The 27,787-nt window shown below is 36.1% G+C and overlaps 5 protein-coding genes across 5 annotated transcripts; 3 read left to right on the top strand and 2 right to left on the bottom strand.

The window, feature by feature from the left end:
* The first annotated feature begins 246 nt into the window (after nt 1–246).
* LOC133804970 (uncharacterized) lies at nt 247–1,418 on the top strand. Its single transcript, XM_062243067.1, has 2 exons — nt 247–767; nt 856–1,418. Exons 1-2 carry the CDS (start codon nt 460–462, stop codon nt 1,091–1,093), a joined length of 546 nt encoding a protein of 181 aa, XP_062099051.1. The 5' UTR covers nt 247–459; the 3' UTR covers nt 1,094–1,418.
* A 9,709-nt stretch (nt 1,419–11,127) lies between these two features.
* LOC133805634 (uncharacterized) lies at nt 11,128–12,099 on the bottom strand. Its single transcript, XM_062243807.1, has one exon. The coding sequence runs from the start codon at nt 12,097–12,099 to the stop codon at nt 11,128–11,130; it is 972 nt and encodes a 323-aa protein (XP_062099791.1).
* A 1,050-nt stretch (nt 12,100–13,149) lies between these two features.
* LOC133805633 (ankyrin repeat-containing protein BDA1-like) lies at nt 13,150–14,738 on the top strand. The gene is made up of 2 exons (XM_062243806.1): nt 13,150–13,680; nt 14,448–14,738. The coding sequence occupies exons 1-2, from the start codon at nt 13,276–13,278 to the stop codon at nt 14,736–14,738; spliced, it is 696 nt and encodes a 231-aa protein (XP_062099790.1). The 5' UTR covers nt 13,150–13,275.
* A 4,974-nt stretch (nt 14,739–19,712) lies between these two features.
* LOC133805632 (uncharacterized) lies at nt 19,713–20,382 on the top strand (the record flags this gene model as incomplete). The annotated part of the gene is made up of 1 exon (XM_062243804.1): nt 19,713–20,382. A coding segment is annotated over one exon (567 nt), but the record flags the coding sequence as incomplete, so codon positions are not given.
* Nucleotides 20,383–21,641: 1,259 nt separating this feature from the next.
* LOC133807068 (proteasome subunit alpha type-1-A-like) lies at nt 21,642–24,657 on the bottom strand. The gene is made up of 2 exons (XM_062245211.1): nt 24,206–24,657; nt 21,642–22,341 (listed from the first exon to the last, which is right to left on the bottom strand). The coding sequence occupies exons 1-2, from the start codon at nt 24,554–24,556 to the stop codon at nt 21,835–21,837; spliced, it is 858 nt and encodes a 285-aa protein (XP_062101195.1). The 5' UTR covers nt 24,557–24,657; the 3' UTR covers nt 21,642–21,834.
* Nucleotides 24,658–27,787: the final 3,130 nt, after the last annotated feature.

Genomic DNA, 27,787 nt, shown 5'->3' with positions numbered 1-27,787 from the left:
AGATGAAGGTTAAACAAATAGTTGAGGTGGGGCGCAATAGTTGGGGTTTGATATATATTATATGATAACAAAGCTTGTGTTGTTATAATTTATAAATAATTATATGCCAGCTTCTATATCAACTTTGATAGAAAGAAAACCTTTTATTTTTCTTACTATCATCTTTACATAACTTTTTTATTCTAATGCAATTTAAATATTTCCAAACATATACTTTCTGAGATTTCAGAATACACCTAACCTACAACAGGTGGCAGCCGACCCAGTCTTTGATGAACCTTTCCCTTCTTCTTCCTTGCTCCTTCCTCACTCGTTTTCCCCTTGACCAAAAACTCACTCATGTTTCTACAACATATTATATATTATATGATATATATGTACATATATACACATATGCATTGTAGTAACCAACCAAATTTTTAGATAAAACTTGGAGAAAAACATAAGAAAAAGACATCAATGGCGAATCCACCAAAGGCAAATACTGCAGGGTCTTGGAGATGGTTCAAGAGTTTTCAATACGACAAACAGCAAGACAAACCAGCCGATGCCCGGAATGTTCTTCTGGTGGTGGCGGCTCTCATCACCGCCGTGACCTTCCAAGCAGGTGTCAACCCTCCCGGCGGCGTCTGGCAAGACAGTGAAGGAGGTCACACAGCCGGAAGATCGATCTACGCCACACACCAGATTCCTTTCTATGTTTTTCTCATATCAAACACTTTGGCTCTCTCCTCTGCCATTTTGGTCATAATATGCCTCACTTACAGGTAAACCACATATAAACCCCATCTCATAAATCCTCTTTATGTATATGCCTAATTCTTGGAATATTACATTTTATAGTTAATTTTACAGGTTCCCTTTTCATTTCGAGGTGTGGCTAGCCACAATCTCCATGATCGTCACTTATGGGTCGGCGGTATTTGCAGTGACGCCTAAAGAGTCAGTGAAGTTTCGTTACATTCTGTTTTCGGCTGCAGTGCCTGTTCTGGTAAGGCTTTTTTGGGAGGCCATCAACAGATGGGGACGTAAACTTCTCGGCCTGCTTCGGTCGATGGCGACTACTTTCAGGTCATATTTTGGGAGAGAATGAAGTGGAGAGATTCTTCGTTTGGGTCAACTTTTGGTACTTTACCATACCATGTGCTTTTTGGAAGTGGGAATGAGGTGTTTGACATTTGTGAGTTGTGAGTGACTCGTATGGTTTGTACGTACTGATTGGATTAGAGTACTTTAAGCAAAAATGATTTTCTGCCCGAGCTGGATATTATCTGGGTTGAGTTTGGATCATCTTGTTGGTGATTAGAATGCAATCCTGAGTAAACAAAACGAATTGGCCATGTATAAAAGCTTATTTGACTTGTATACAAAAATAAAAAATAAAAATTGCAGCTGAAAAAAGCGTTCCTTTCGCTTCATGTCACTGATCTTCATAGTATGCACACTTTCAATTGGACTTCCCTCAACTTATCGTCTCCAATAAATAAGACTTTCTAATAACTCTTTTCTCAATTACCTGGAGCAAAATAAACAACAAACAATTCCAAAAAAAAAAAAAAAAACTATAAAGTACACTAACACAAACTACAAGCTGTGGAGTTAGAAAAATGGTTGAAGAGAATCTGCCCTCCTGGAAAATTTGGGTGCCAAAAACTCACTTTTCCCACACATACATTTCTAACATTCTATTCTTGAACTAGCAAACAGGCAAGCCAAACATCAGATAATACTAGTTACATTGTGTTACAGAACTTTCTTACCTGAATTCGAGCAACGATACTGCGAGAGATCGCAAACTTAGAATTCTATAACAAAGATGATACTAGATTCAGATTAAAAAATATTACATCTTTATTTTAGGCAAATATGAGTTGATTATTGTATATTGATAGTTATGTATATGTATGACTGTGTTATGATGCATGTATGTAAGTTTGGTTGTAAATATTTTAATCCTTGATATCGAAAAATGCATGTTATATAAATTACATTGATTTTCCGTATGCTTCTAATTTCGATTATTAATCATTGGCATGATAATCCTTTTTCCTTTTTGCAATATGGAAATACCTTGCTGCAGAAAGTTTTAAAAATAGATTACATTCATAAAGATATCAGTAAACACTGATATGGCTGGAAACATACATGTTGTATTTACTTAAGGGAAATTTTACACTATATGTATCGTAATTAAATTTTTTAACATGTCATCATAAAATTTCTCCGACTAATGTGCCTCCTCCCCTATTTTGGACAAAAATACACTCATTGATTAAAAATAGGGGAAATTTAACATTTCACACATTCCTCTTTCTATCTTTCTCTCTCCTCCATCATTCACAGCTATTTTCACAGCAACCTAAATAGCATTGTCGAATAAACTGAAATCGGTGAAGAAATTGGACTGCTTGGATCTGGAAGTTTCATTTCAAGTGAAGAAATTGTCATTATTTGTGTTTTTGAAGAGAAAAAATCATGGGTAAGTATCATTGTCGAATATGAAATGTCATGGTTAGATATTAGATTTGAACTGTTCTGGTATTGAGTGTGGTATTTTTTCTGCATTTTTTGATCTGTTCTTCGAATATGGAAATATGTGGATGCCATTCGAAATCGATGGTAAATTGATGCTAAATCAATGACATTTCAATGATATATTGATTGCATTTCGATGGTACATCAATGGAATTTCGATGCTGAGGCGAACATATAATTTAGATGTTATTTTCGATATAATATCGATGGTATATCGATGCTGAATCGATGTCATATATGTTGATTTGGTTCAGCATCGATATACCATCGAATTGGAATCACGTACAGATGGTGACCATCAACATCAATTATGCATCAAAATATCATCGATGTGGCATCAATGTTGAACTGCAATACAGATAGTGTTACATAGGCATCGATTCATTATCGATTTACCATCGATTCATCATCAATTATAATTTATTTTTATAATTTTCTTATGCTTTTTTTTGTTATAAATTTGCAGGTTCTGAAGTTATTATAATTGTTTCTTATAACGGTGTTTGGGAACGAAAAGGAGAGAAATTGAATTTCAAAGTTGGTTTGAACACTATAATACACATACCAATTGATGTTGGTTACATAGAATTAATTGAGAAGTTGTACTCGAAGCTGAAAGTGGATAGGTCATTGTTTGACTTAAAGTTGGAAATGTGCAGTGATTTTAGCCTAGATCCCATTGAAATCACGGATGATGAAGGAGTTAGTGCTCTTATTCTTGACAATTTGAAGTCCTTAAGACATCGGGTTCCTTTATGCGTTTGTTCGATTACAAAGAACATTGCTCTTCTTGATCCATCTCCTAGAGCGAGTATTAATATGGAAAATCATAATCAATCCTGTACGGCTGTTCCACAAACAACTCCTGGGCCAAGTGTATGCATGGGAGGTCCTGGTCAAAATGAAACTTTTTCCCCCAACAAATATTATTTGTTAATCATCTAGCCATAAGCATCGATGTGACATCTAAATACCATCGATGTGGCATCAAAATGGAAAGATCCAGTTTTTAAGGAAGGTCTACCATCGATATGCCATTGAAATGACATCGATGTGGCATCGAAATGGAAGAATTCATTGTTCTTTAATCATCTAGCCATAAGCATCGATGTGGCATCGAAATACCATCAATTTGGCATCGAAATGGAAGGATCCAGTTTTTAAGGAAGGTCTACCATCGATATGCCATCGAAATGACATCGATGTGGCATCGAAATGGAAGAATTTATTGTTCTTTAATCATCTAGCCATAAGCATCGATGTGGCATTGAAATACCATCGATGTGGCATCGAAATACCATAAAGACCTTATGATAGAAATGCATGAAAACTGTAATGGAAACAAAACAAGAAAATTAGAAAAGACATAAGTTGATTAGCATAATTCAAAAGTTCTTGAATTATTTAAATTTAAAATAACTTACACATCTCCTCGCAAGTACATCATTCACATGAAAATGCTTCGGCTGGCCTGTGCTCTCCCACTATAGCATCCTAGGGAACTTGAATCCATAGGGCTTGGCGTATTCCTTCTGCAAATCAAGAATCGTCTCGTATGCCCAGTATTGCAAGGCTGGTGGATACCCCTTGCAGGTGTACTTTGCCTCCACCTGAACACCCATAGAAGACTCCACCTCAGTGGTCCTCTTCGCCTTCTTACCAGGTATTATAGCACCAATCGCTTTCATATATCTACTGAATTGTTTCACAGTTGTCTCAAATGAAAGGGATTCCCATGGATACTTCTCAAAATAATCTAAATCCTCGACCATCGACAATAAATCTCGCCAAATAGCATTGTCGTTCTCAGCGACTAATAGTATCCCCTCCACGAAGTAAACCAAACCAAGCTTGTTCAAATCATTAGGTACATCGCATATACTAAAAGCTCATTCCAAAATATTGAACCTAATGTCTTTCTCGGGTTCCACATTGAAATATGTATCAAGTAGGCGGGAGGACGTAAGGTGAGGTTGAATGTCAGCGGCCAGTGGTGGACAAGAGTCATAATGGCAAACTCCTGCACCGCAAACTTACATAAGTTTGGGCCCATCAAGAAGTGCACCTCATCGCCTTGCGGAGGCTTCACCTTCCGCAAAAGTAGTGTGTGCACCAATGCCCCAGAGAACGAAAAGGCAGGGGCTGTGAAGAATGATCCAAAAACAGAATCATTCACCCTCCCAAACAATCCATGCTCCTCAAACATTTTCTTCAATTTTGTTAACCTCTTGGAACCCCCATAGGTTATACGACCGACATAATAATCCTCTATGGGAATCTCAAGCAGTGGGATACGTTTGGGTGACATCTGCAAAATATCCAAAAGAAAAGAGAGAGAATTAGTTGAATTTACAAAAAAAAAAAATACTCAGTTTGTTGTTGTCATTGGAATGCCATTGAATTACCATCGATTTGGTATCGAAGCAAAAAGTAAAAATCAACATATATAAGCATGAATCGAAACAACATCGAAATACTATCGATATACCATCAAAACTGATTTTACAAATAAATAAGCAAACTATCGATATGTCATCGAAATGACATTTAACAAATAACAACTGACTAAGCCACAATCGAATCAGCATCGAAATAGCAACGATTATATAAAAAATAAAATCAACGAACAATGTATCGATATGCCATCGAAATAGCATCGATTATGCATTGAATGACTTTTATATGTTATCTACTTGAAAGATATTCAATGCATAATCAATGCTATTTCAATGGCATATCGATACATTGTTTGTAGATTTTATTTTGTATATAATCGTTGCTATTTCGATGCTGATTCAAGTGTGGCTTAGTCAGTTGTTATTTGTTAAATGTATTTCGATGGCATATCGATAGTTTGTTTGTTTATTTGTAAAATCAGTTTTGATGGTATAGCGATAGTATTTCGATGTTGTTTCGATGCATGCTTGTATATGTTGATTTTTCCCTTTTGCTTCGATGCCAAATCGATGGTAATTCAATGGCATTCCAATGACAACAACAAACTGAGTATTTTTTTTTGTAAATTCAACTAATTCTCTCTCTTTTCTTTTGGATATTTTGCTTCAAGTAGATAACATATAAAATTCATCAACATCGCATCGACATAGCATCGAATTACCATCGATGCATCACCATCAAATTAATGTGCTCGAACAACCATTAAAATGGTATCGAAATAGCATCGAAATTAATAGATTTATCAAAATATAACTAAAACCAAGAAAGCATCAAAATACCACCAAACTATAATCGAAATTGCATCGAAATCAGCATCGACATATCATCGAAATTTCATCGATTTTATACAAAAAAACTGAAAACCATGCAAGCATCGAAATGACATCAATATACCATCGATTGTGCATCGATTAACTATCGCCTTTATTATGGTCCATCAAAATACCATCGATTGCGCATCGATGACACAATATTTCAATTATTTAAAAATATTCACATGCATTGAATGTCATAGAATTACCATCGATTAAGCATCGAAATGGCATCGATGTGGGATCAAATGAACATCGACCCACAAATTTTTTGCAGAACTTAAACACAATCTTCCAAAACGATGCACATAGAATCAAACTCATTTAAAGCTACATTTTTGCAAAATAGAGATTAAAATCAAACCTATTTCATCAATTTTATACATTATGATTCAATTTTTTTAAAAAAAAAAAACACAAAAACCGACTTACTGTTGTCGGCGATGGAGAAGATGGTGACGACGGTGGCGATGGAGAAGATGGTGGCCTGAGAGAGTTTCGACTGAGAGATAATGAGAATGTGATCAGAGAGACAATTTCACTGAGAGAGAAATGAGAAAATATGGCTAGGATGGGAGTGTTTAATGTTAGAGATGTTTTTGTCAAAAAAATTAAAAATAACATATGTTTGGGAAAGTAAGTTATGTTGGCATTATAAAAAAATTTAACTATGTTATAGGGCATATAGAGTAAAATTTCCCAAACTTTATTCTTGTTTTTAACAAAAGGAAAAATGTTTATATTTCAGAAACACTAGCCAACCAAATCCCATGTTCCGAGAAACTAAGCATAAATACATATAAGTTCACATACATACCTTAATTATTTACAATGAGCAATACATTTACATAACTCTGATTTAAACTCCAAATAAATATTTATATATTCTAACTTAAACAAAAGGAGTACCCATCAGCCAAACAAACTATTTAACCAAAAATAAATAAATCAAAGAACAACTTTTTTCTTCAAAAAGAATTGAACGATTGTACAGGGTTCCACATTATAATGGATCCCAAATGGTGAAATATCGAAACTTGCAAATAAAATTGAGTAAATACTTATTTAGTAATTTATGTTTTATAGAAATACAAACTTGATACTTTTTTTTTCTGATAATTATGAATAGATATGTTCTGTTTTCAAAAACTAAATAGTTCAACAACCTATGTGTTTAAATTTTAATATTCTCAAATTAGCGATTTATTTGATTTTAAATTATTTTATTATTTTTAAATAATTTAAATATATTTTCAGAATTCATAAAATAAAATAAATATTTAATTAAAAATTTAAAATGATTTTAATAAAATCGAGCACGAAAACTATTTTAGTTCACTAATGACATCCATTTTGACTGTTCGCACAAATGAGGTAAGGATAAATTAACCACCCAAAAAAGAAAAAGACAGAGAAGAGTAGAATAGAGGGTAATCCATCAGTGTAATCTAACAAATACATGCTAGAAAACCTCATTTCTGAGCAAGGAAAAACAAATTGATCTATAGCATCCTCAAATAACCATTAGAGCCGCACTTTCTTCACCTGCAGCCCCCTAATCAGCTGGAGCACCCTCTGCTGGTGTAGCATCCTGATTAGCGTCAGTACCAGGCTCAGCTGCAGGAACCTATTTCTCTGCCACAATCTCAAATGCATCAACCAATTATTGCACAGTGTCCTGATCTAATATGTGGAATGTCTCCCCGGCTCCCACCACAACAATTGTGCAAATGGAACTTCTCAGCTTTTCTCCATGCATATTAGTATAAACAAACCAGAGAAGACTCAAGAGAGAAATTGAGTAGAAAATCTGGTAATTGTATTGAATGAATTGAGAAATTACAAAGCAACATCATTTATACCATAACAGAGATACTTAACTAACTAAATATAACAACCTCAGTTAGTTAAAATAGCTAAGTAAGACAAAATATAACTACTGAAAATAAAGGACCTTAATACAATTTTTAGACTAAAACTCCCCCTCAAGATGGATTGTATATGTTATGCAATCCCATCTTGTCTTTTAAAGACTGAAACGGTTGTGGAAATAAGGCCTTTGTAAATATGTCTGCTACTTGGTCTTTGGAGGCAATGTAGGCTTTCTTGATAACTCCAGCAGGAATCTTTTCCCTTACCAAGTGGCAATCAATTTCTATGTGTTTCGTTCTCTCATGGAAAATGGGATTTGCTGCAATATGAATGGCCGCTTGATTGTCACAATAAAGAGTAACAGCTTTGCAATGAGTTTGATTAAGTTCCTTAAGAACCAAAATCAACCAAACTATCTCACAAGTTACATTAGCCATTGCTCTATATTCAGCTTCAGCAGAGGACTTTGAAACAATATGTTGCTTTTTACTTTTCCAAGATATTAAGGAGCTACCAAGGAAAACACAAAAACCTGATGTAGACCTCCTTGTATCTTGGCAAGAGCCCCAATTGGAGTCGGCATAAACCCAGCTCAGATTTGGCCGAGAACATCAGTCTTAGACCAGGACTGCTCTTGATATATTGCAGCACCTTTTGGACAGCCTTCATGTGAGGAACTCTTGGAGAAGACAAAAATTGACTAAGCTTGTTTACTGAGTATGACAAGTCAGGTCTTTTGATGGTTAAGTACTGTAACTTACCAACAATACGTCTATATACTTGAGGATCAACAATCAGTTCTCCTTCATCTGAACTCAGTTTCAAATTTGGCTCCATAGGAGTATTAGAGGGCTTACAACCAAGATAGCCAAAACTTTCAAGGAGCTGAAGTGCATATGGGCGTTGGGAGATGAAGATACCCTTCTTGGATCTGGCCATTTCTAAGCCCAAAAAATATCTTAAATTACCCAGGTCTTTTAGCTTAAATTGAGCATTCAAGCTTGCTTTAAGTCGCTCAACTTCTTGTAAATTATTGCTAGCCACAATAACATCATCAACATACATAAGAAGTGCAATAAAGCTGGTATTAGACTGCTTAAATAAAAGAGAATGGTCAGTAGCTGAATGTAGAAAACCTTCCTCTTTCAAAGCACTTGAAATTTTTTCGAACCATGGCCGAGAGGCTTGTTTGAGTCCATATAAGGACTTGTGCAACTTAAAAACTGGTCGTATGGGTAACTCCCCCTTAGGAAGATACCCTTGAGGTAAAGTCATAAACACCTCCTCATGCAAATCTCCATGGAGGAAGCCATTATTGACGTCTAACTGATGTAAAAACCAGCCATGAACCGCAGCAAAAGCTAGAAGGAGCTTGACTGAAACAAGTTTGGCCACAGGAGCAAAAGTATCAGTGTAATCGATGCCTTCTTGCTGAGCATACCCCTTTGCCACTAAACGAGCTTTGTAGCGCTCAATGGAACCATCAGCATTATGTTTGATCCTGTAAACCCACTTGCTACCCACAGTGTGTTGATTTGGAGGTATACTAACAATAGTTCAAGGTTGTTCCTTTCAAGAGCATCAAGTTCAGTAGCCATAGCTAAATCCCACTCAGCTATACCAACTGCTTGATGATAAAACTCAGGTTCAATATTGCTAGAAATGGCAAGAAGAGTGGCACGAAAAGTTGGGGATAAATGAGAGTAATCAAGATATTTATCAATGGGATACCGAGGGACACCAGTGGAAACCTGAGAAGAATGACAAGAAAAATTAATGGCAAGATTACAATGATAATCAACAAGATAGGAAGGCTTGCGGATTGGCCTATTGGAACGAGTGGTGGCAGGAACAGCAGCTGGAACAACAGAGGGATTCAAAATAGATGTATTGAGGATAGACACAGTAATAGGTAACATAATAGAAAAAGAAGGCAGTAAAGTTTCGGAAAATAAATTGGCATACTGACCAGGTAAGTCATGCCCAGTAACAAAGGGAAACAAAAATTCATGAAACTCAACAGCACGAAAATAAAAGATACGAATGGAATCTAAATCCAAGAGTTTGTAGGCCTTCATACCGATGGGATAGCCAAGAAAAATGCAAGTTGTAGCACGAGGAGAAAATTTAGAACAATAACTAGGAAGAGTGGAAGCATATGCTAAGCAACCAAAAACCTTAAGATGTTGATAATTGGGAGACCTATGATGAAGAATTTCAAAAGGAGATTTATTTTTCAGATTAGGAGTACAAATGTGATTGATCAAATTAGTGGCAGTCAAAATGCAATCACTCCAATAGGGAAGAGGAATATGAGATTGAAACAAAAGTGCTCGAGCTACATTGAGCAAGTGTTGATGTTTTCTTTCAACAACAGAGTTTTGTTGAGGCCTCTCAACACATGAATGAAAATGAAGAATGCCTAAAGACAAAAATAAATCAGGAAATTGCAGCTCCTTGGCATGATCAGACCTTACAGCTTTTACTTGGATATTAAATTGTGTTTTGAGAAAAGTAAGAAACTTAGGAATAGCTTAATAAGCCTCTGATTTGTGTTTAATAAAGAAAACCCCTGTATGTCTTGAGCAATCATCAACAATGGTGATGAAATACCTATACCCCTCAACAGTCATAGTATGAAAAGGACCCCAAATATCAATGTGAATAAGATCAAAACAAGCTTTAGCAATGTCATGATTAGAAAGAAAAGGTGGGCGTTTTTGCTTAGCATAATGACAAGTAGAACAGTGAAAATCAGAACAAGAAGTATGCTGAAAAGAAATCTCTTTATTCAAAGAATGATTTTTTACAGAAGAGGGGTGGCCCAATCTATAATGCCACAATGATTCAGTTGTAGGTTTGGAATCAGAAAATGCAAGAACAGATGGTTGTACAGAAAATGTATTACAAGTAGAAGGACAAAAATAGTAAAGATTGCCAATCCGCTCACCCATCCCAATCTGAATAGTCTGAGTGGTGTCCTGGATGACACAATGAGAGGCAAAAAATGAGAAAGAGCAAGTAGCTGATTTAGTTAAGGCACTAACAGAAAAAAGGTTATACTGAAAAGTAAGAACATATAAAACATTATAGAGAGTGAGAGAAGAAGAAAGAACAATAGTGCCAATACATGAAACCTGAGTTGTGTGACCAGTAAGTAGGGTCATAGAAGACAAAAACTTATTATGAGTGGTGGTAGAGAACAAGTTGAGATCATGACACACATGGTGTGTAACACCTATGTCAGTGATCCAAAAAGTATTTGGGACAGAAGAAGTCTTACCAATGAAGTTAGAAACCATAGGCTGGTCAGAGGTAGTAGAAGAAGATGGTTCCTGAATTTTCTGGGCAAGTAAGGCAATAATCTGCTGACATTGAGTTGAAGAGAGATTATACAGTAAATTCTGGGCAGCATCACAATTGTCTCCTGTTGTATGGACAGTAGCCTCAGTCATATGAGCAGTTGGTTTGGATGAGCCCGTAAAACGCCCTTTTCCATGGAATTTGTGACCAGGGGGTAACCATGAAGTTTATAGCATTTAGCTATAGTATGACCAGAGAGACCACAGTGAGTACATGTCACTTTGGACCAATTGAATTGGGCATTGGAAGCAAAATGATGAGGAGTTATGGAGACTGGTGCATGGGGTTCAGGAGGAGCATAATGAAGGCCTCTCTGTCTCTCTTCTTGAATGAGGGTAGAGTAAACTTTATTGATGGTTGGGAGGGGATCTTGCATAAGAATTTGGGACTGTGCAACAGAGTATGAATCATTGAGACCCACTAGAAATTCAAGTACCCTATCTTGTTCTTGATATTCAAGGATGGTTTTCATTGCGCCACAATGACAAACAAGTTGAGGGCGATATTCACGAACCGAATCCCAAAGAATTTTGAGTCGTGTGAAGTAGGTCTGTATGGTAGTACTGCCCTGAGTAAGAGCCTGCATGGTCCGTTTAACTTCAAACACCCTAGGACCATTATTTTGATGGAATCGCTCATAGAGGTCACTCCAAATCATGGAGGCATCATCAAGGTACATTATACTATCAACTATCTCAGTAGATACAACATGTAAGATCCAAGAAATGACAGTGTTGTTGCATCTACACCAAGAATCATAATCATCATGAGATGGATCGGGTTGATGAAGCTTGCCATTCACAAACTGAACCTTGTTTCGAGCAAGAAGAGCCACCATCATCGATCTCCTCCAAGAACTATAGTTTTCACCCCCAGTGAGGATCTTTGGAACTAAGTTGACACTCGGATGATCACCATGACCGAGATGATAAGGATTACGGCTTTCATCTTTGTACGAGGAAGAACTTGGGTTAGACATCACAGGACGAGTGGCTTCGGTCAAAAAATTTTGAGCTTCAGTCGAATCATCAGTAGCAAGACCACTTCGGGTGACAGCCATGAAATCAGAGGAATGAAAAAAAAATGGAGGGAAAAAGAACAACCAAGAACACCAAAGGCTATGATACCATATTAGTATAAACAAACCAGAGAAGACTCAAGAGAGAAATTGAGTAGAAAATCTAGTAATTGTATTGAATGAATTGAGAAATTACAAAGTAACATCATTTATACCAAAGCAGAGATACTTAACTAACTGAACATAACAACCTCAGTTAGTTAAAACAGCTAAGTAAGACAAAATATAACTACTGAAAACAAAGGACCTTAATATAGTTTTTAGACTAAAAATGCAAGGTCTCCCTAGTTGCAATGAGAGCATCTTTAATCAAATCCTCGCTTTCAAACCTGCATTCCAAATACATTTTTGCAGCTTGTGAACAAGACCGTATGGCATATGTCTGATACTCAAAGTAGTTACCACTTGGGTAGTTGTAATAGAGGTGAGCTCCAGACTCATCCGACCCACCATCTAGCAATCCAACACCATAAGGTCGTTTCTATGAGCGTTGAGACACACCTGCCACACACAAAGGTAAGCGACTAAAATAAGGCAATTTTTTATTTCTCTTTTCCTCTCTTCTCTGCACTTGTGTTTGTGGTATTCTATATTGACCTAATTTCTTTCTGAAATATTGTAGAATACTAGAAGGTGATCAATTCTGCAAATGATAGAAATTGAGTTACTATGTTATTATGTGTGTAGTGTCCAATTGTGTGCCATTTGTTTTTTTATTGTGTGAAACGTCAGATCTGATCTTCGTGTACTGACTATTGAGTGAGTTAGTGTAGGGTCAGTGAAGTAAATTCCTACAGAGACCTAAAACTTTACCTTCTCAAAAAGGAAGAGAAGCGTGTTGGCTGTTTCGTATATTTATCAAGACCAGCTCTACATATCAACAATAAACACGACACTTTTCATAATGTTTTTGTTGTATAAATATCTCTACTCTGATAATTACCACAAGAGAAACTCGTGGAAAATATGGAGAGTAGATTGTACGAAGCTGCTCTTACAGGCAATGTGTAAACATTACAAAATTTTTTTTAAGAAAACCCTTTGATTCTCATCGATTACTCTTTTGTCTCTCCAAACGAAACTCCACTTCACGTAGCTACAAAATCAGGGAAGTTGAGCTTCGTGAAAGAGCTCATTCGACTGAAGCCTGAGTTGGTGATGGAGCAAAACAACGAAGGGTTTCAACCATTGGACATAGCTTCAGGTTTAGGACATGTAGAGATAGTGAAAGAGCTATTATTGGTATGGAATACGACAACAAGTAGTAGGTCTGAGATATGTCGTTTGAAGGGAAGAGATGGAAGAACGAGTATTCACTATGCTGTTGTTCATGACAAGATTGATGTTATGAATGAAGTGATTTCTTTCTCAGCTGAATTTGTTAAGGATTTGACAGATTTTGAAGAAACGACACTCCATTTGGCTGTCAAATATTACAGATTTGAGGTGTTTAAAAAGTTGGTGGAATGGCTTGAAAAGCTTGGATTAGAGGAGATTGTGAATTGGGTTGATAGAGACGGAAACACTATTCTCCACCTTGCTGTCTCTAGAAAGCAACATGGGGTAAGTTTGATTGTTTTGCTTGTATATAAATCTGATAAAAAATATTGGTATGATTGAAATCTTAAAATTATCAAGTATGGCATAGCACGAATTTTTTAAATTGATGTTTAACTCTAGAAAATACAAAATTAATGGTTTAAACCTTGAGATTTTAAAATGAATTGTTATGGGGTATTGTTGAATTGTTAACTATTTAGTGAGGCACAAGATTAATGTTTATTATTTTGACACCACCTCTATAAGGTGGTATTCTGTATTGGAATACTTTTCATAAAAAAATCTAGTTTCAATTTGGTTAATTATAAATAGGAATGAACTTTACAATATAAAAAGTTACAAATTTTTTTATTCTCATGTTAAAGAACTTGCCTTCACGTAGTAATTATTATCTAAATATCACAATATAAATATATATATGATACGGTATGTTGCTTTAAAATCTAAGATGAAATAATTTTTTTTCTAAAATTTGTTCTAGACAATAATTTAGTATATTTAGAATTATTATTAAATCTTTGCCTTTATAAGTACGGAAGGTAGCAATTCGTCAATAAGATACTTTCTTGTTAAAGTCAATAATTTTAGCTACATCTGGAGTAATAAAATTGATAATGATATATATAGAGAGAGGTTTTACTTTATTATTAAAATTTAAAATTAAAAAAATTAAGTTGCTAGGGGCTTGTATGAGATGTGTAATTTATTTAATGTAATAAATGAGAAATGATAATTCTAATTAGATGGACACTATTTTTTACAATGTGCAGATTGTAGAATTCCTACTCAACAACAACAACATTTTCAGCACACTAAAATTGAATGAAAGGAACTCAAAGGGTTTAACACCAATGGAATTAATGGATTTAGTGATGGAAAATCCAAGTGATGTTCAACTCCATGAAATCTTGCGACTCGCCGGAGTTGTTAGAGGCCGAGATATCAATACCACAAACACCATATCATCATCATCACCACCACTTCAACACTGTAGTGATTGGAATCACTCTCAAGAACAAGATCAAAAGAACATAGCAGCAATGGAAGACAAAGAAAATTAAACAAACAGTTTGTAATCTGAACTGTAATGATAGCAAACTAAAACAGAGAGTAAAGCTAATTCGAATTACCAAAACATTGAATAGCAATGCGACCTTTATTGATAATTGAAATCAGTACAAGAGAGAGAGTCATACAAGAGAACTAGCTTCTGAATTACACAATGCCTCACCAATGGGGAATCAAGATCAAATACACTTGATTCCGTTTACAACCCTCATAAAACACTCAGTAAATCTCTCTCTCTCTCTTGTTTTTGCTAATCTCAATCATGTCAAAAAAAAATGAGAACAAGGTCTATTTATAGTAGTAGAGCAGTTAGTACAATTTGTTACTAATGCTGATTAGAAAAGCTATTAAGGGAACTAAAGACACATCAGCAAGGGAATGTTTTAAATGATTGATCTAACACTACAAATCCACCTTAGATTAGTCATTTTAAACTGAAATGGAGCTGATGTGCTGTAGAACCTGATAATGAGTTTGAAGTATCAACACTTGTTGATGTTGAGTAGACTTAGACAGTGCTTGAACTTTGTCAAGCTTACACTCTTTGTCAATATGTCAGCTGGATTTTCATCAGTGCTGATTTTCTTGGCTTGAACTTCTCCATTTGCTACAATTTCTCTAATAAAGTGAAACTTTATGTCTATGTGCTTAGACCTCTCATGTAGCATAGGATTTTTAATCAAGTGCAATGCACTTTGATTGTCACAGTAGACAATTATATTGCTCGAGTTTAAGCCAAGTTCATGTGTTAGACCCTTTAACCAAAGAGCTTCTTTGAAAGCTTCAATTGCTACCATGTATTCAGCTTCAGTAGTGGAGAGGGCAACAACTTTCTGCAGGTTTGATTTCCAACTGACTGCTCCACCAAATGCAGTAAACACTAGACCAGTTAGAGACCTTCTTGTGTCTATATTTGCAGCATAGTCACTGTCAACATAACCTACAACATCTTTTGTTGTCTCTGATTTATCATTGTAGATTAACCCCAGGTTAAGTGAGCCTTTGATGTACCTGAGTATCCATTTGACAGCTGACCAATGAGCATCTCCAGGGTTAGCCATGAATCTGCTCACAACACTTAGAGTATGTGCCAGGTCTGGTCTAGTACAGACCATGGCATACATTAGGCTTCCCACAATACTAGTGTAAGGAACTTTCTCCATGAGTTTCTTTTCTGCTTCTGTTTGAGGATTCTGAGATTGAGAAAGTTTGAAGTGTGGAGCTAGAGGTGTGGACACAGCTTTAGAGTTGTCCCTACCAAACTTTTCTAATACTTTCTTCAAGTAGCTTGCTTGTGATAGTTTGATCACCCCTTTCTGAATTTGATCAATCTCCATCCCCAAAATTTTCTTGGCCTTGCTAAGGTCTTTCATTTCAAATTCCTCACTCAGCTTTTCTTTGATTCTCTTGATTTCACTCTTGTTCTTCCCAACAATCAGTATGTCATCAACATACAGAAGCAAGTATAGATGTTGATTGATGTACACACATGGATCATACTGACTCTTAGTGAAACCAATACTAGTGATAAAGCTGTCAAACTTGATATTCCATTGCCTGGGAGCCTATTTTAGTCCATATAGGGACCTCTTGAGTAGACAGACTTGATTAGGATCACCATTGTCATATCCTTGAGGTTGTTCCATGTAGATTTCTTCTTCAAGCTCACCATGAAGAAATGTTGTCTTAACATCCATTTGGTCCACCTCAAGGTGATCTTTGGCTGCTTTGGCTAACATGACTCGAATTGATGTTTGTTTTACAACTGGAGAGAAAATTTCATTATAATCAACCCCCTCCTTCTGAGTGAAGCCCTTTGCTACTAGCCTAGCCTTGAATCTTGCTTGCTCAACCCCAGGTATCCCTTCCTTTACCTTTAAGATCCATTTGCAGCCTACAAGTCTGGCATGACCAGGTCTGTTTACTACAATCCATGTTCTAATTTTCCTTAGAGACTCCATTTCATCATCCATAGCCTTCTTCCAGGCTTTACCTTCAGGTCTATTGAGAGCCTCTTGGACAGTCAGGGGATCAGAACTGATTTCTTCTTTTGCAATAGACAGGGCATATGCAATGAAGTCTGCATATCCAAGTCTTTCTGGTGCCTTGATCTCCCATCTTTTACTGTCCCTAGCAAACTGATAACCACTCAACTCACTTGTTGTCTCATCTCATTGAGTGTTTTCAGTTTGATCTCCTACAACAGTTTCTCGTTGAGCATTTGCACCTTTGTCAACTTCCACTTGAGTTGTGGCATGATTTATTCTTCTGTCAGTATCTTTACTGATCTTCATTGGCATCATTTCTTCTCTAAAAGCCACATCTCGACTAATGATGCACTTCTTATAACCTTCTTATAGGCACCACAGTTTGTACCCTTTAACACCATTGGGGTATCCAATGAATATGCACTTGATAGCTCTAGGCTCGAGCTTATCTTGTCTTATATGTGCATATGTTGTGCAGCCAAACACTTTCAAGTGTTCATAGCTTGGTTTCTTCCCAGTCCAAGCTTCTTGAGGAGTTTTGAATTTCAAAGCTACTGAGGGACACTTGTTTATCAAGTAGCTGGCTGTAGTAACAGCTTCTCCCCAGAACTTCCTCTCAAGGTTTGCAACCTTTAACATGCATCTCACTCTCTCTAAGAGAGTTCTGTTCATCATCTCAGTAACTCCATTTTCCTGAGGGGTTTTTCTAACAGTGTTATGCCTTGCAATTCCCACACTACTGCAGAATTTATCAAATTCCTTGGAGCAAAATTCAAGCCCATTATTGGTCCTAAGTTTCTTGACTCTCAACCCAACTTAGGTTTCAGTGAGAGTTTTCCAAGCAATGAAACTTTCCAGGGCTTGATCTTTAGACTTCAAGAGCATTACCCAAACTTTCCTTGAGTAATCATCAACAATGCTCATGAAGTAGTTTGCTCCACCCAAAGATGGAACCTTGGAGGGTCCCCATAAGTCAGAGTGAATATAAGCTAATGGAGTTGTTGTAGTGTGAGTACCTTGGCCAAATTTCACTCTGCAGTGCTTCCCATAGATGCACTCTTCACAAAAATCTAGCTTGCCACTGAGAACACCCTGTTTCAACAGTTCAGCAATACCTCTTTCACTGATGTGGCCAAGTCTTTGATGCCATAACTGAGTTAAGTCTGATTCTTTACTTGAAGCCACAGCTGCAGTTCCAACTACTGACTTCCCTGTCAAGAAGTAAAGACCATTTATGAATTCACCTTTGATAACAGTCAAAGAACCTTTGAGCACATTCATTTGACTGCCTTCAATTTTCACGGTACAACCATTGGAGGCTAGGACACCAATAGACAACAAGTTTCTTCTTAATTCAGGTACAAACCTAACATTTTTAATTGTCCTATTAACACTATCATGCATCTTGATGATCACAGAACCAATGTCTTGTACTTTGTAGGCTTTGTTATTTCCCAAAAGAACAGACCCTCCTGAGATTTCTTCAAAGCTACTGAACAAGTCTCTGTTTGGACACATGTGAAATGAGCATCTCGAGTCCAATATCCAGTCTTCATTTGATTTCTCATTCGAAACCACCAGCATATCACTAGATTCATATCCATTAGACACTAATCCTGCTTCTCCTTTTTCTGTCTTTCCTTCTTTACTTTGTTTGATCTTGAGAAGATAGCATTCTGATTTGTAGTGCCCTTCTTTCTTGCAGTAATTGCAAAATTTGCCTGGTTTGAATTTGGATTTCCCTTTGTGATGACTGTTACTCTTGTGACCATAAGAGTTCTTGGAATTCTTGAAATCTTTCTTGTCATTTCTGCCTCGAACCATCAGGCCTTCTCCACTAGTCTCACCCTTTTCTTCTGACTTCTTTTGAATTTCTTTAGAGTTAAGAGCAGCTTTCACCTCTGCCATGGTTAGTGTATCTTTTCCATACAATATAGTGTCAAAAAAGTGCTCATAAGACTTAGGGAGAGAACTAAGAAGAATTATACCTCGGTCTTCCTCATCGATCTTCAGTCCAATGTTAGACATTTCTAGGACAATTCTATTGAAATCATCCAAGTGCTTCCTGAGTTCTTTTGTCTCATCCATTTGGAGTGTGTATAACTTTTTCTTCAGATAAAGCTTGTTTGCCAGAGATTTCTTGAGGTAGATCGAAGCAAGTTTATTCCACAATGCAGCAACAGTTTCTTCAAGTGACACTTCCCTTAAGACTTCATCACCAAGACTTAAGAGGATAGCACTGTGTGCTTTGCTCTTGGTTTCTTTCTTTGTCTTTTCATCCTTGATGTTGTCTAATTCTTCTGCACTCAGAGCTTCAGAGATTCCTTGATGAACAAGAAGAGCTTTCATCTTGATTCTCCACAAACCAAAATCGTTCTCACCATTGAACTTGTCCACCTCGAATCGTGCAGATGACATTGCTGTGTTTCTTGATCTTCAAAGAACAAGTTCTTGATGTCTTTAACCAACCTGGCTCTGATACCACTTGTAGTGATTAGAATCACTCTCAAGAACAAGATCAAAAGAACATAGCAGCAATGGAAGACAAAGAAAATTAAACAAACAGTTTGTAATCTGAACTGTAATGATAACAAACTAAAACAGAGAGTAAAGCTAATTCGAATTACCAGAACATTGAATAGCAATGAGACCTTTATTGATAATTGAAATCGATACAAGAGAGAGAGTCATACAAGAGAACTAGCTTCTGAATTACACAATGCCTCACCAATGGGGAATCAAGATCAGATACACTTGATTCCGTTTACAACCCTCATAAAACACTCAGTAAATCTCTCTTTCTCTCTCTTGTTTTTGCTTAATCTCAAACATGTCAAAAAAAATGAGAACAAGGTCTATTTATAGTAGTAGAGCAGTTAGTACAATCTATTACTAATGCTGATTAGAAAAGCTATTAAGGGAACTAAAGACACATCAGCAAGGGAATGTTTTAAATGACTGATCTAACACTACAAACACATTCCATCTCTAGAGCAGGATGCTGTAGAGACCGACTGGATCAAATACTTTAGGTATAAGCATAGGAGAGACTCGTCAAGTGACACACGAAATGCGCTCCTAGTTGTGGCTGCACTCATAGCCTCTGTCACCTTCCAAGCAGGAGTGGATCCTTCGGATGGTTTCTTACCAAAAAAATCTGAGACAAGCATTTCATCAAACACTTATGCTGAAGCTCCACCTCCTGCTGTAAATAAACAGCCAAGAGCTGTGTTTTTTTTAAGTGGAGTTCTCGCATTTTTGGGCGTTCATGATGGTACACCAAATATGTTCTTGATAGGGAACTCGTTGGGTTTTGTAACATCAGTAAGTATAATAATATATCTCACAGCAGGATTCCCTTTCCAAAGGGAGCTTCACATTTCAATATACTCTATAATGTTTGCTTATGGATGGGCTTTGAAAAATATTCAGCCTGACGAAGGTATTCTCATTCGCATTCTGATAATTGCTTTTGGTGTACCCTTTTTACTAAGGTGGCTACCAAGGTGGGCAAGAACATTTTGGAAGCGATGTAAAACTCATTAGAAATAAGTGTGTTTTTCGGTTGGTTTATCTTCTGTTTAGCCTTCGTTGCTGGTTATTATGTCTTTCGGTTTTTCTCGTTGTTGGTTTAGGTTGTGGCTTTTCTTTGTTGTTTTTTTTTTGTTGGCTGTATTTTGTTTCTCTTCTGTTTTCTATTTTCTCGCTACAAGTGAGATCTTTTAAAATGTTCCAAGAAAGTCTATTCAGATCTAATAATTTGAAAGGGTGGATTTGTAGAGCTAATATCATTTAAGATCTTCCAAAATAGAAATAAACTTGGACAGCAGCAAATCTTTTTCTATTTAAATTTTCTCATGATTATTATTCCCATATAATTAAACTAATCATTTTTATTTACTTAATAATATTTTTTAAGTAAAACATTAATAGGTTAAATGGAGGCTTTGCCGTTAGAATATTACAAGTTATATCAAATGCGTTCGCCCTTTGATGGACTCCTCCACAACAGGTGGCAGCTGACCCAGTCTTTGATGACTCCCCTAGCTAGTGCCTTCCCCTTCTTCTTCCTTGCTCGTTTTCCCGTTGACCAAAAGCTCACTCGTGTTTCTTCAACATATAAAACTTAACCCAAATCATAAGAAAAAGAAAACAATGGCGAATTCACCAAAGGAAAATACTGCAGGGTCATGGAGATGGTTCAAGAGCTTTCAATACGACAAACAACATGACAAACAAACCAACGCCCGGAATGTTCTTCTGGTGGTGGCAACTCTCATCACCGCTGTGACCTTCCAAGCAAGTGCCAACCCTCCCAGCGGCGTTTGGCAAGACAGTGAAGGCGGAGATCCATCTATGCCATACACCAGACTCCTTTCCATGTTCTTTGCATATCGATCACTTTGGTTTTCTCCTCTGCCACTTAGGTCATCATATGCCTCTCTATTCTCTTATATCTAAATTCAGTACTATATAACTATAGATATATATATATACACACAGTAAGACTTTTAAATAGTTTGACGAAATTAATCATTAGAAGAGAGATTATAACTAAAAATATATATTGGTATTTGGTACAATCGCACGAAGTTCCCATTAAAATGGATCCCAAATGATGAAAAATCAAAACTTGAGAATAAAAATCGAATTGATACCCTACTGGGTAACGACTAACAACACAAGAAAACCAAGCTCACATTTTAAATTCTTCCATTACGAAGAAGCTGGCTCTCTTTTTTTATGTGTAATAACAAATTACCCTCGTATAAGAATAATTTAAAAAAAAATATTATTGCATTCAAATGAATTTCCTCTGCACTCTATTTAAGCCCCCTGCCCGCGTAACGTATAGCACATTCAAAATGAAATCGAGCATATCCAACAAGTTCAGTAATATAACTAGTATGGAGGAAAATTTTGACTTAAGTTCACTAATGGCAACCATTTTGACTGTTCGCACAGATGAGGCAAGGATAAATTAACCACCCCCAAAAAAGAAAAAGACAGAGTAGAGGGTAATCCATCAGTGTAATCTAACAAATACATGCTAGAAAACCTCATTTCCGAGCAAGGAAAAAGAAATTGATCTATAGCATCCTCAAATATCCATTGGAGCCGCACCTTCTTCAGCTGCAGCCCCCTGATCGGCAGGGGCACCCTCTGCTGGTGCAGCACCCTCCGCTGGTGCAGCATCCTGATCAGCGCCAGTACCAGGTTCAGCGGCAGGAACCTCTTCCTCTGCCACAATCTCAAATGCATCAATCAACTGTTGCACAGTGTCCTGATCTAATATGTGGAATGCCTCCCCAGCTCCTACCACAGCAATTGTGCAGATGGAACTCCTCAGCTTTTCTCCTTGCAAGGTCTCCCTAGTTGCAATGAGTGCATCTTTAATCAAATCCTCTCGTGATGAGTCGTTGAAGCTCTCAAACCTGCGTTCCAAATACGTTTTTGCAGCTTGTGAACGAGACCCTATGGCAAAAGCCTGATACTCAAAGTAGTTACCACTTGGGCAGTTGTAATAGAGGTGAGCTCCAGACTCATCCAACCCACCAACTAGCAATCCAACACCATAAGGTCGTTTCCATGAGCGTTGAGTGCACACCTGCCACACACAAAAGTGACTAAAATAAGGCAATGTGTCTTGTAGAGTACATGAAAAACCTAATTGTAATCATAGGGAACTGAAATGTGAACAATTGCCACCATAGTTGCTTTTTTTCTTTCCCCTTTATGGAAGCAATCATAATTACTTGTTTAAGGAGAAATAACACTACTTTCCATTGATATGACAGATTTGAAATACATTAACCCTTTTTTTTACATGGACATTACATTACGATATTGCACCTCAAGAATGAGCCCTGAAATAAAAAAACCTTCAAATTAAACGAACAAATAAAACCAGTCTTCTTCAACTTCAACTGAGTGTCTCAGTTAAATAGATGTCACTCACTAACATTACTAAACACTAACACTAGTACTCTAGTCCTATTGAAGAGGATGAAGACCCCTCAGCAATGGATAATTGATATTTGAATCTTCCAAACCAAACCAAAGAAACAAAATAAATCCAGGTCGCTTCAGGTTCAATTCTTATGGATGACAGATCACTAACATTACTACTCTGATGTTAGGGAAGACACCTAAACTACTCTTCGGAAATAAGCTAAACATGCCAACATCCCCGTGATTGAAATTTGAATTTACTGTTACATTTTAATGAATACACCAATATAATTGTCAATTTGTTAAACACCACCTAAACAATATACAAGCTAAATCAAAATATTAAGCAAGCGATAGCTATACATGTTTCATAGATGGTGCAATGAAAGCACAAATTCGGTGCTAAACACTTTCTATAAGGATTTGGGGACAACAGAGGAAATGTTCACATAGCACAAGCAACATAGATAAACACATACAATAAGTTCACCAAATCATGTTGCATGTAAATGCACAAAATCCACATCCCCTCTATATGACAGCTAACAACTAAGAACCAAACAAATATATATTTTCACAGTGCACGTACGTGCATATCTAAGAGAGCACCACCTCATTTTAACAGAATAAGATATCACAAATGATAGAATGATCGGTTATTGACTACAAACTAAGAGCAAAATAATAAATAACATATCCAAAAGAAGATCACCTCACATTCAACACAAAAGGATGCCAAAGAAGATAAACTGGTAAGATATAACATGCCCAAAATCCTAGCAAGAACCCAAACCAATACCAATATGAAACATGCTCCGTCAAACCAACAGAACAACAAGATAAAAATAAGATAATTCATTGACTTGTGTTCGCATAAGGAAATAAAAAATAAAGTTTAAAAATAAAGTTCCTTTTGTCACACAGCATTCGTGCAAAAGACATGGACATTTCATATAAACAACATCGATTATTAAGTTTCATAAATCACAATATGACAACAGAGTTCGTCTAACCTGCAATATTATGCTCTCACTTCCAAAAGTAATATCTATATATGCTAACAAAGTTCAGTGCTATTCTGGGTAGGTTTATCCGAAGTTTAACTCGACATTGGATGGGAGCAAAATCCAAACACTGAAGCGCACACAAGAACCCTACATGTACAACTTCAGCTTAGTAGATTAGTCATGAAGAACCCACGAGACACGATACCTAAATTCAAAAAATTATACAAACATTCATTTCTTTTAGGGCAAGCCATTCGTTCTACCAAAAACACATCACGAAATACTTTTCGCATTCTTTTGTTCCTTAATTCTAAAACAAAACCCAAAATAAAGAGGGTAATGCCCCAATTTCTAATTCCTACTAAAACCTAGCCCCCAATTCCCGATCTAAAAACCACCGCTGATTGTTCAAAAAGCATCAAACACAAACCCTATAGCAATAACAAACAGATAATCATCGATCAAAAGCCACAGAGAATGAATGAAAGTTAGGGTTCTCCATAAAAAACGAACCTGGGCCTTATCGGCGAGTTGAACAACGAGTCGGCCGACGGGGAGCGGCGATTCGTAGGTGTAGTTGTAGTTGATGCACTCGGATCGCATGTAGCGGGAGAGAACTCGACCGTCGGCGGTGAGACCGGCAATGGCGAGGCCGATGTGGTCATCGACCTTGAAGATCTTCTTCTGGTGAGAAGAAAGCTCGGAGTTAGCCTTGTTGACACAGGCCAATACCACATGGGTCTTAGATCGGAGACCTATGGCGGCAGAACCTTGCTTGACAGCTTCCATGGCGTACTCGACCTGGAACAAGCGCCCCGCCGGGCTCCATGTCGTCACATCCGTATCGTACTGATTCCTAAACATCCTAACTTCGTCGTTTCACGATTCGCACTGCAAATGCAAATGCCTCACTCACTCTGATTTCAGTTCCGCAGAGAGAGACCCTGAAAAAATGAACAGAACAGGGCACCCACATAATACCACCCAATTTTTACACAATCTGACGTGGCAATGCCATGCCATGTCATCTAAGTTTTTATAATACTCCTTCTATTTACCAAAAAAAGTCCCATAATTTTCTACAATAACACTTCTTCACTCAAAAAAAAAAGAAAACCCGCCTGTTTTTGTCTCCTGGGTCTCATATGGTATTATTCTAAGTTATACTAATTTTTATTGACTTTTTCAACTCATTTTCCATTATTCTCTCCTTCGTTCATCTTGTTTCTCTATTGGGCAACGGGGACAGAGTTCGTCATTAGGTCTCATATCATTCATTTTACTAAAGTTTAGTATTAATTCGATAATATACAAAATATATTTACCTAATTTATTTTTAGTTTAAATTCACAAAAATTGAATTCATACATACATGTGCAAAGGTGTACATATGAAGCTTATGCCTTGATCAAGTTTTTTTCTCTGTACTGTTGAGCTCATAATGTAGTGTTGGAATATTTAAGAAGTTTTATAATAAACTAGTAATACTTAAGCCATCTCAAATCCTAACTTTATTTTATCACCTTTATCATTCAAATTATTAGTATACTTCAAATTTTACTTCAAAAAAAGAATATTATTCTTTTTAATCATCAATAATTAATTCAATGAATATATATTAATATTAATATTAATGAAGATAATTAAGTAATAACAATAATTTTATAATGAGTTACAAAAAAGACAAAAAATTATTAATTTCACTTAATCCAAATTGTTACATTATAAAAACTAAACATTATATTTAAAATAAAAAAAATGACAATAACAATAAAATGTTGGTTAAAACTTAATAATTAAAAATAATAAAAATACCAAAAATAAATCAAAGAAAATTTAAAATAATATATAAAACAAGGATATATATACACATATCTTATGAAAGTATTGAGAATAAACTAAAATATAAAAGTAGAGAAATAGATAAATAAATAATAATGCAAAAGAAGAGTGAAATCTTGTGTCTCGTTTCAATAGGGAAATGACCCCTATTTATACAGATAAATATGTCATAAGGAAATCAGATAACTACTCTGAATACAATCAATAATTAATGTTGATATTTTACTTTGGGTAACCTAGTGATTCTTCAGTGTTATGGACATCCATATATATAATATTTATAACACTGCCCCTTGGATGTCCATGAAAACTGCCTCATTAAAAACCTTGCCAGAAAAACCCAGTGGGACAAAAACTCAGCCAAGAAAAGAAGAGTGCAGTGTGTATTTACTCCCCATCATTTCGACACTCTTGAAAATCCTTTAATCGATGCATTCCGATCTTATGTACCATCGTCTCAAACGTTGATGTTGGTAATGACTTTGTAAATAAGTCTGCAAGATTGTCACTTGATCGAATTTGATGAACATCAATATCGCCACTCTTTTGAAGGTCATGTGTGAAAAAGAATTTTGGTGAAATGTATTTTGTTCTATCTCCTTTAATGCACCCTCCTTTTAGTTGAGCGATACATGCATCATTATCTTCGTAGAGAACTGTTGGTACTTCTTTATTGGGTGTTAACCCACATGTTCCCCAGATATGTTGTGTTACTGATCTCAACCACACACATTCTCGACTTGCTTCATGAATTGCAAGTATTTCAGCATGATTTGAAGAAGTAGCTGCTAGAGTTTGCTTTGTTGAATGCCAAGATATTGTAGTGTCACCGCATGTGAGCAAATAACATGTTTAAGATCTAGCTTTATGTGGATTAGATAAATATCTTGCGTCTGCATAACCAACTAGTTGTGACCCACATTTATTTGAATAGAATAACCATTTATCAATAGTACCATGAGGATAGCATAGTATAGGCTTAATCCCTATCCAATATCTATACGTTGGAGCAGGGTTATATCTTGCTAACAAATTTACAGAAAATGCTATATCAGGGCTTGTGCAGTTAGCAAGATACATTAAGACTCCTATTGCACTAAGATATGACACTTTAGGATCAAGGAGCTCTTCATGTTCTTCGCTGGGTCGGAATGGATCATTTTTCACATCAAGTGATCTAACCACCATTGGACTACTCAATGGGTGTGATTTGTCCATATAAAATCGTTTCAAAAATTTTCTGGCATATGTTGATTGATGAATAAAAATTTCACCCTTTAAATGCTCTATTTGTAAACCAAGACAAAAATTTATTTTTCCAAGATATTTCATCTCGAATTCTTTCTTTAGATATTCTACAGCTTCTGAAAGTTTTTCAAGAGTTCCAATAATATTTAAGTCATTAGCATAGACAACTATGATAGCAAACTCAGATGTTGATCTTTTTATGAAAACACAGGGGCAAATAGGATCATTTTGATAACCTTCTTTTAACAAATATTCACTAAGTCAATTGTACCACATGCGCCCAGATTGTTTTAGTCCATATAATGATCTTTGTAGTTTAATTGAGTACATTTCACGATGACTTGAATTATATGCATCACGCATCTTGAATCCTTCAGCGATTCTCATGTAAATATCCTTATCTAGTGATCCATACAAATAGGTTGTGACTGCATCCATTAAATGCATGTCAAGATTTTCATGAACAACTAGGCTAATCAAATATCTCAATGTAATTGCATCCACCACAGGAGAATATATCTCTTCATAATCAATACCTGGCCTTTGAGAAAAGCCTTGTGCTACAAGTCATGTTTTGTATCTTACAACTTCATTTTTCTCATTTCTTTTTCGCACAAACACCCATTTGTATCCAACAGGTTTTACACTTTCAGGTGTTTTGACTACAGGTCCAAATACTATGCATTTAGCAAGTGAATTCAATTATGATTGAATTGTTTCTTTCCAATTTGGTCAATCTTTTCTATTTTGACACCCTTTAATAGATTTAGGCTCAAGATCCTCATTTTCATTTACAATTTCTAGCACTACATTATAAGCAAAAATATTGTCGACAACTACTTCAGGTTGGTCTCACTATTTTCCTGTATTGACATAATTAATTAAGATCTCATTATTTTTAATATTTGCAGGTACCTGAATTTCTTCAAGATATTTGTGATTGTTTATGTCAATATCTACCTCGAAATTATTAGCCTCTTCATTAAGACCATATTGATTATTTGC

The sequence above is a fragment of the Humulus lupulus genome, chromosome X (genome assembly GCF_963169125.1).
Source record: "Humulus lupulus chromosome X, drHumLupu1.1, whole genome shotgun sequence".
NCBI lineage: Eukaryota > Viridiplantae > Streptophyta > Magnoliopsida > Rosales > Cannabaceae > Humulus > Humulus lupulus.
The sequence above is the reverse complement of the archived record's forward strand: the minus strand, read 5'-3'. Positions and strand labels throughout refer to the sequence as shown.

Coding starts and splice junctions, on each gene's coding strand:
- LOC133807068 (XM_062245211.1), bottom strand. CDS start 24,556: ATGTTTAGGAATCAGTACGATACGGATGTGACGACATGGAGCCCGGCG. Junction 22,342..24,205: donor AACTCGCCGATAAGGCCCAG/GTTCGTTTTTTA, acceptor TGTGTGTGGCAG/GTGTGCACTCAACGCTCATG.
- LOC133805634 (XM_062243807.1), bottom strand. CDS start 12,099: ATGGCTGTCACCCGAAGTGGTCTTGCTACTGATGATTCGACTGAAGCT.
- LOC133805633 (XM_062243806.1), top strand. CDS start 13,276: ATGGAGCAAAACAACGAAGGGTTTCAACCATTGGACATAGCTTCAGGT. Junction 13,681..14,447: donor TCTCTAGAAAGCAACATGGG/GTAAGTTTGATT, acceptor TACAATGTGCAG/ATTGTAGAATTCCTACTCAA.
- LOC133804970 (XM_062243067.1), top strand. CDS start 460: ATGGCGAATCCACCAAAGGCAAATACTGCAGGGTCTTGGAGATGGTTC. Junction 768..855: donor ATAATATGCCTCACTTACAG/GTAAACCACATA, acceptor TTAATTTTACAG/GTTCCCTTTTCATTTCGAGG.